Raw genomic sequence first — 9,388 nt, forward strand, 5'->3', positions numbered from 1 at the left:
ATATATATATATATATATATATATATATATATATATATATATATTTCCTTTTTTTTTCTTTTGGGGTGAAATGTGACCCAGACATGTTTTCGTGATGTTCACCCAAATGGCCTTGCTTCAAAGCCGACAAATACTGAGCAGATGGAATGATGTCATCACAAAACACAAGGCCCAGTTTTTGTAATAATGCTATTCAGAATTGCAGCCTGACAGACTCCCTCTAAGCCTTCTGAAGAGTCTGCAGTCTGAGGAGTGCACTTAGTCCACAATCTACAAATACATCTACAAAGGGTGAAACGCCACTGAAATCTTTGAGACTCCTATCAAATATTGTACCAGTCCATGTTCTCACAGAATGACCTACAAATCAAACACAATGACGATGGCAGCTCTAAATGTATCATCACATTGAAATACCCTGTCATCGCTGGTGCTCTTATAGAACCACTGGAGACTGCAGCTTATTTGTCCTTGAGTGAGGCAGGGAAGGAGAGCACTGAACGAGCCTTTTTGGACGTGTGGGTGGAAGGCACTGAGAATCCCCTTCCCTTCACCTCCTTTTGGTGGCATTCAGAGACCTCTTTAGCTCTTTTTCGGCATCAGAGGCGTTGTGTTGAGGACCTGAGGACTGATTTTCATCTTCATCTCTTTCTGTGTGTGTCCAAACCGTTTCCCCGTCAGCCTCCGGGAGAAGCGGGCTCGCGGGAGGAAGGGAGTTGCCGCTGGCTCCCGATGGAGTGGTGATGTCTGGGACAGGGGTGAGGGTGGAACTGGCCTGGTTCTGCACCTTTCCGAGGGCACAGAGACTCAGACTCCCGCACAGAGCTCCCCAGTTCTGCTCACACTGAGTTCGTATTCGGCGGGCGATGGCGACGCGCACCTCCTCGCCGCATCCCAACAGGATGTTTACTAACTCCACATGGGGCCTTTTCGGTGAAGGAGAGGAGATGGTTAGGAAAGTAAAACCTTAAAGCCTGTCCACACCAAGAACGCTAACTATAACAATAAAGATAGAGTTCTAAAGATCGCTCTAAATTTAAAAGAAGAGCAAAATCACACCACAACTATAATAATAATGGCACAGAGGGACAGCATCATTGGAATGACTTTAAAATGATTTTTCCAGCTAATGAACAATGGCGTCCAATTAGAATCCATCCTGCTTTAAAGAGCTTGAACGTTTAAAGGTGCAGTATGTGATCTTGACAGCTAGTGGTTGAAATGGGTACTGCGGTCCAAATTCAAAATATTACAGAGCGTTTTTTCTCCTTCCCCCTCCTCCTCAGACTAGATGCTCACGCGGGTTGCCAGATTGAGAACTTGCAACGGGAACCAGAGCAATTGACAGTGGAAGGTGATGAGCCATACACTGCAAGTTGATGAGTTATTTATCTGTGTTTTAATATTCCTCTGGTCATAGGGCTTTTATGCCGAGGCTCTTTAGGTCGGGTTGAATCTGCAATCTCTGACCCAGTTTGTTTGTTTACTTCCATGTAAGGTTGGGTATCGTTTGAATTTGATCAATTCTGATTCCGATTCTGCTTATCGATTCCGATTCTTTTCGATTCCCAGTTTCGATTCCAATGTGATTAAATAATGATATCAAACATTTATCCTGTGTCTCTTTTTGGCAAACCATTTATTGGAGCTGAATACCATGAACAAAAATCAACAGGCTACATAAAAACTGGACTCTTTAAGAGCTGTTTGTGTGCAAAATAGAACTGCATGATTCTGGATAAATTAAGTTTTTTTTCCCCCAATGGAAGTTGTGGTTCTCTCATGATTCTGAAGAAAAAACATTACACAACTAAACAAAATCACATGTAATTTATGAATGAATGATTAAATGACTCACTCAAGATGTACTTGTTTCATTACTGGATGAATCAGCCTTCTTGAATGAATCTCTTGTATGATTCAAAGACAAATACATTTTAACGGCCCCTTTTCGCCACCTACTGACGTAACAATGACGTGTCAAATTACTTCCAAAAGGTGATTTTGAAATGTTAAATGCCCCAGGGGGTACGCCGCTGTAAAAAGTTTGAGAACCACTGGCATAGAGCATAGTATATAGTATAGTTATCTATAGCAATTGTCCTTGGTGTGAATGGGCCTTTACTTCGTTATTCTTCTAAAGATTTGCTGCACATGTGATATTGAAGTGGGTGTGCGATATGTATCGTCAACAATAATATCTCAATTGTTGTTTTAACGATGTGGAAGCTGACATTTTTATGCAAAAGCGTTTTGGTAAATTAAGTGTAAGCATGTTGTTTTTTTCTCTAATAATATCCCAATTGCAAATGTGATATTGATTTTATATTGAATTTTATTGCAGCCCTATCTGAACAGAACCAACATTGAACTGACTTGAGGTGAATAATGACACTGTTGCGTTAGAGCTGCTTTACAGCATAACTTGAGCTGTCTTCATGGTTGAGTTTCTATAACTGATTCTGATGTTTTCCTGTTTAAAACTGTGAAGCTGCTTTGACACAATCTGTATTGTATGAAGCATGAATAAAAGAAAGTTGACTTGTTTTTGCTCTATATCGCCAATAGAAATGGTTCCAAACAAAGCCACAGCAGAACTGTTGTGCGTCTCTGTGGTGTTTCCTTCCTGAATGAATCAGCATTTTTTTAACAAATCAATGATTCACATGCTTTGTTCCTGAATGAATCGACTGTCTGAACAAATCAGTTGAGTGAATGACCCAATACTTCACTCATTAAGTTTTAGTTTCATATTTAAAGTATCATTTAATTTTTTTCATATTATTACAATATTTGTAAAACATTAATCTCATATCATTTTTATGCAATGGTAATTGTAGTGTAAATACATGTAAATGCTGCTTTAGAAGCAGCTTCTGTGCACTTCTGCAGTGCAAAAATGATTTTGTTGATTGGTAACAGACTATAGTATTTTATTCTAATTGAATTTATTGATTAAATCTAAAAAGTTGACATAAAAGATTATTCATACATCTCAAAAAATGCCCCTGGAAATCAATTTAAGGTGGCAAATACATATCACCCCCTTAATGAAAAAAGTTTATTTCTGTCAGTTTTCGGCTGTGAATTAACCACTGCATGGCCTAAACCAGTCCAGGTGCCAGCATAAAAACAAACTCAGCAAAATCGAATTATTGCTATTGACAAAATCCCAGAAAATATCAAGATCATTTTTTGTCAATATCACGCACCCCTATATTGAAGGACTCACCCTTTAGGAAATAGGTCCTTGAAGTGGATCATCTCCACCATGACGTTGACGTTCTCCCTCACGGCAGAGCAGAGGTTGTGTTTGACGTAACACTCGCGCTGCAGCTGGAACACCATCTCTTTCACGGCCAGACACTTGCGGCTGACGCAGCTGAACTTGTGGCGAAGTCCATGGGCCATGCATTTCAGCGCATCTTTGATGAACGATTTTCCCTGCGGTGATGCATGAGTCTTTCATCAAGCCACGCATGTCTCGTGATGATGTTAGCACATGCAGTTGGCAAAATGCTGACTAAGTTAATTTCAGCTCAAGCATGTCTAATGATATGGACATAGCGGGCAAACTGCCAGCTCTCAATGACGAGGTGCTGTAGACCAACCTCAGACTAAATGTTAAATAGCATTATGGTGTACATGGTATGCACACTGTGATTTAAGTACATAGGTGAAGCAGTCAGGATCCTACCTGGGAGTCAAATTTGCCAGCGTTGTGGAGGAACGTCATGCAGATGTCGTGTAGTCCGCGGATCTCGCAGGAGTTGTTGTTGAAGCACTCAAACATCCCGCAGCCCACATCACCTGCGTTCACCAGACACTGCTGAATCTCCGCTGGAGAATGGTCAAGGGAGAGAGGACTTTGAGTCGTCGTCACATTACAGTTTTTACAGTAATTACACATTGCCCTTGCTATAGTAACACTGTGAAATATATCCTGTTAAATTTACAGTAAAAAAAACTGCTAGCAATTTACTGTAAAATACTGTGCCACTGTTTCTGGCTTTTAGGGATGCCTGTATATTTTACAACTTAAAATGTCAATATACCTAATTTAACTATCAAAATGAGCTTTTCTTACCTCGCTGATAAACACTATAATAATACAGGTGGCACAATAGCAAGCCTCATCATGCGAGTTAATCGTAAGTGGCCTGTCCATAAAACATGGCTAATACTATTGCTCAGGGATCATGCACACAGACGAAACACCATCAGGGTAATACACACGACACTAACATAATGCCATAAACAATCCTTAAATAATAGAACATGTAACACAAAACACCCTAATGTACATTACTGATTACAGAAATTAAAAGAAACTTTTTATACACTGTATAGTTTTTACTTGCAAAAACATACTTGACAGTATTTTACAGTAAAATTACATATTATGTGGTGTTTATCCATTTACCGTTTTTCCACCATATATGGGAAGGTAACTGATTACCAGGTTTTTGAAGTAGTATTTTTACAGTATTTTTCCAATGCGTTTGAGTGGTAATTTGTATAAATATTGTTAAAATGATGTGTATTTAAATTCTAAACAAGCATCAGATTTAAACAAAGTTCATACAGTTTTATAAAATATGATCATAAAATAATTCAACAACTAAGTCACAATGGGTAACATGAACAATGTTTGAAAGACTGCAATTGAGAACATTCAAAATAATCTAAATGTTCCATGTCTGTTATGTTTGCTGCATAGAGCTTTGTGAAAACGATCTCTTTGTGGACTTTAGTATGGTTTGAATGCAGTGTTCTAAATTTGTGTGTAATTTGCAGCTTTATGACTAATATTCTAAAGTTTTTGACAACTGCAGTTAGGTCACTTAGAAACCATGCCACAATTACGGTTAACCCTCTGGTATTGTTCATTTGAACACCTGAAATTTAACTTTTTATTTTCAGGAAAATCAATGCAATATATGTTTTGTATATGTATGTTATATATATTTGTTTCTTTTGAGAGAATTTCATGATACTAATTAATATTTATGCAATAATTATGATCATTTAAAAAAAAAAAAATGTTATATTACTTTTCAATTATGGCACTATATAACTATATGTAAAAGGCTTATAAATTCTCTAGTTGTTTTTAGACATAACTACTTATTTTTATTAAGTTGTGGATTTGGATATATATTTAGACATTCTCAAAGACAACTTTTTATAAAGGTTTAGATTTTTTTTTTTTTAATGTTGGTTTGGAATGTCAGTTTTTTCATTAATTTTACTACAGTCAAACCTGAAAACGGAGAAAAACATTTTGTTATACATATCAGATTTCAACAAAAATGATCGGGAATGCTTTATCAGTGGTTAATCAATCTGATTTCAACCTCTTATTTGAGTCTCCTTGCTCAATTTTGCCATATTGTTACAGCCATGCCAGTTCAGTTGTGTGGACTTAAATAAATTGTTAAAATGTGTGTCTGTTTTGTACTCTTGATGTTTTAGATTAGAGTGTCACCCCTTCCCTGGTGTCTGTGTTATTACTGCATTGTGGCTGAATTATTGATTTTATGTAATTTCACGCATTTGCAAAAACATGTTTTACAGTCACACTAGTTAATGTGTGTGTGTGTGTGTGTGGGGTGGGGGGGGGGGCTATTTATTTTGAGATATTTTAGAGTGTCACCCCTTCATTGCTGTGCACTTTTTTTCTGTGTCTTGAATGATTTGTAGATTGTACACAAAAAAATTATTTGTATTTTTGCGTATTTACCATTAATTTCCACTGCCGGACTATTCTTTTTACAACCATTTAGCTTTTTCGAATCAAATCCACAATTAAAAAAAATAATAATTTTTGTGGTCACTGCCATAAAAGTCAAGTTTCGTACCATTCCTATGAAGTAGCGATTTTTACAATTTCAAAAAAAAATACAATTCCACTCTAAATGACGGAACAACACCAGAGGCCAAAATAAAATATTTTAAGAAATGTTTTGAAAATACCTACCTCTACCTGTTTTTACTACCACAACAAAGCCAAACCCTAAGTTTACATTTTGATTAAATGTTTTGAGAGAAAAAATGCCACATTAAAACATTTGGAATGTTATTTGTCTATTTTTTTTATGCTAAAAAAACAGAGTGGCATGTATGTAGGCTATATTAATATGGAGGACGAAACCTGCAAAAACAATAAATAAAAAAATACACAAATAAATAAATAAATATGCAAATAAATAAATAAATGTGTGTATAAATACACAAATTCTTGTTTAAATACATATAGAAATAATTAAACGTGTGATTAAAGTAGGCAAATAAATAAAATTAATTTGTGGGCAAATGGAAAACGTTTAAGGAAATGCTAAACTCATCCTATTTATTTTCTTTTGATCACTCATTTATTTCTGAATGTAGTTCCGCATTTATTTTTCCTCTGCGCAACATGCTAATGAGAGGGTGGCAACCACGGACTTGGTCGGGTCATGTGATAGCAGGGGGCGTGGCTTTCCCGCTGACAGAAAATGCGTGGTGTTAATCCAGTATAGCCTACGTAAAGTCACTTTTGCCGTTCAACAGAGCAAGATACATAGAAAAACTGAGCCGTATTGTCCGTATTGTGTATTTATTTATTTATTGTTTTTGCAGGTTTCGTCCTCCATATATTAAAGCTTTAAAAGTAGACAAATAACGTTCCAAATGTATTATTTCAACTTTTGAATGAGTTTGATAAATTTCTAACTCGCGTGAAAAGCCTTTACCGATTCTGAGCTCGAGGACATATTTACCGAAGTAGGTAACTACATTTAAAAAATAATAATAATAAATACAAATTAAAAATAAATAAATATAAATTACACAGCCTAGCCTTTAAGTCAGAGCAGCTAATTATTATTAAAATATATATATATAAATGTCAAAAATGTCAACCATTTAATATGTCTACATTTATTGCTTTGCTATAAATTTAGACGTGGCAACATATTTTAATGACCGCATATAGCTACCGTTTGGACGTGGTGAGGCTCTCAAAACATAACAACGGTGTGAAAATGCATATTTATTATATTTATTGCACTGAAAAAAACTCTGGCAACTGATGTACGCAGGATAAAAACATTTTAGAACATGCATTTTAATGTTGGGGTGACATAATCTGGAGAGAAGTTGTTTGATAGAACATCTCAAAGTTTGATGCAGCTTGAATGCAAGCAGTTTGAACAGCTCCACACATTTACGAGCTCTCCTTGATTTTCTGTGCATGCACTGCGCAAAAGCCCTATTACAACCAACCTACCCGTGTTCTGCAGAGAGAGTCTTCTCTTCTGGGTGTTCAGTGATCTCTCTCGTGAGGTGTCATGAGCGCTGCTGGAATCAGTCGCGTGTGTTTGCCGCACCGCCAGAAACAATAGAAACACTCCTATAGTCAGTTGCACGCGCATGTCTCGTGATGATGATGATGATGATGATGATGATAACGCTGTGTAAAACTGCGAATGTCTTCGGATCACTGTAGCATTACCAGAGAGAACGAAGCACATGCGGCGGAGGGAGTCGCGCAGACGCGTAGTGAGGATCGGGGGGATGGATGCTGCATATATTTCCTCCAACTCATGTCAGTTTGGATGAAGGAGGTGAGCAGGTGCTGACCAATCACAGTCACCGGCGAGACCACAGCACCGTGCGTCCTTTCGAAGTTCACACACACACACACAGGTTTGTTTTTATGGTTTATGGGGACTCTCCTTAGGCGTAATGGTTTTTATACTGTACAAACCATATTTTCTATTGCCCTACACCAACCCTACCCCTAAACCTACCCCTCACAGGAAACTTTCTGCATTTTTAGATTTTCAAAAAAACTCATTCTGAATGATTTATAAGCCTTTTGAATTACGGGGACACTGAAAATGTCCTCATAAATCACCTTCTCGTTGTAATACCTATGTCATACCCATGTTATTATACAAATTTGTGTCCTCATAAACCACATAAACATGCACACACACACACACACACACACAGAACACGTATAGTGGAGACCGGGGCTAGTTGTCACAAGGCTAACTATAAGGTTTGAGTCAAAAGTCCTAATGGATTTTTTAATTATTATTATAACAACCTCCGCCATTGTTGCAGTTATAGCTTTAGATATTAAATTATAAAATGAATAGTTCCGGTTTTGTGTTCTGATGTGATGTGAAACTCCATAACAGCTATGGCTTGTTCATCTTACTGTGACGAACAAAGTAAACTTCATTCAACTGATATTACATTTAGATTATGAGAAAAATCTAAATGTGCTGTTTATGTTCATGCACCTTATGAATGAATGCACTTTGAAAGGCAATATGACCCACTTTTAAGGATGCGTGAAATTATATATTACTGATATGTTTCATTCAGACAGAGCTGTGGACAGTTAACCACTGTAGAATTAAAAATGTTTATGTACTTCCAACCTTTTGTCTTGACTTACTCTGGAGGGTGTCATAACCCCCCACCTTCCCATCCTGTAATTCTCACCACAGTCATATGATCATACAGTAACGCAGCCTCCAGCTATCAGGTGGCGAGTACACATGTTAAATCTATTAGATGGACCTAATGGGATTTTCACATTCAGCCTCAATTAGTTGGATATGTAACCCAACAGTGCTCCAAGATAAACTCATGAGACCCAGGACAAGGAATCACCATTTACTTTTTGAGCTATTTTTATGTATTATAAGGTTTAAAAGCAACATATTACTAATAGTTTTAACATATTTACTTATTATTCTTAATAGGTGTATATAACACTATAACTTCTTTATTTTACAAAAGCACAATGTCTTGTTGATATTGCCAATGTATACAAATAAAAGTAGACCTTTTACAGTTTCAAATGATATATTACTCTTATCTGGACGATCGAAAATGACGGAACATTTTAAGTTCTTTTCGCTGTTATCAGGAAAAAAATACAAGTGATCGTTCAAGGTACTATTTTCATGTCATTTTTCAGTCAATATTAAAGGGGTCATATGATGTTGCTAAAAAGAACATTATTTTGTGTATTTGGTGTAATGAAATGTGTTTATGCGGTTTAAAGTAAAAAAAACACATTATTTTCCACATACTGTACATTATTGTTTCTCCTCTATGCCCCGCCTTTCTGAAACGCGTCGATTTTTACAAAGCTCATCGGTCTGAAAAGCGAGGTGTGCTCTGATTGGCCAGCTATCCAGTGCGTTGTGATTGGCCGAATACCTCAAGCGTGAGACGGAAATGTTACGCCCCTCACCATACTGTTGAGGCCGTGTCAGGCTGGAGCGACGAGACAAAAACATTAAAACCCATTATAAACGAGGGATTTGTTGCATCCAGTGGGGACATAATTACTGATTATAATGACTTATACTGTCTTTTTACG

General features: G+C 36.9%; 1 protein-coding gene across 1 annotated transcript; it reads right to left on the minus strand.

The window, feature by feature from the left end:
- Positions 1 to 60: 60 nt before the first annotated feature.
- LOC107587244 (stanniocalcin-2-like) lies at positions 61 to 7,566 on the minus strand. Its single transcript, XM_016274956.1, has 4 exons — positions 7,271 to 7,566; positions 3,698 to 3,840; positions 3,233 to 3,444; positions 61 to 926 (listed from the first exon to the last, which is right to left on the minus strand). The coding sequence occupies exons 1-4, from the start codon at positions 7,512 to 7,514 to the stop codon at positions 551 to 553; spliced, it is 975 nt and encodes a 324-aa protein (XP_016130442.1). The 5' UTR covers positions 7,515 to 7,566; the 3' UTR covers positions 61 to 550.
- Positions 7,567 to 9,388: the final 1,822 nt, after the last annotated feature.

The sequence above is a fragment of the Sinocyclocheilus grahami genome, unplaced genomic scaffold (assembly GCF_001515645.1).
Source record: "Sinocyclocheilus grahami isolate Dianchi unplaced genomic scaffold, SAMN03320097.WGS_v1.1 scaffold91.1, whole genome shotgun sequence".
NCBI lineage: Eukaryota > Metazoa > Chordata > Actinopteri > Cypriniformes > Cyprinidae > Sinocyclocheilus > Sinocyclocheilus grahami.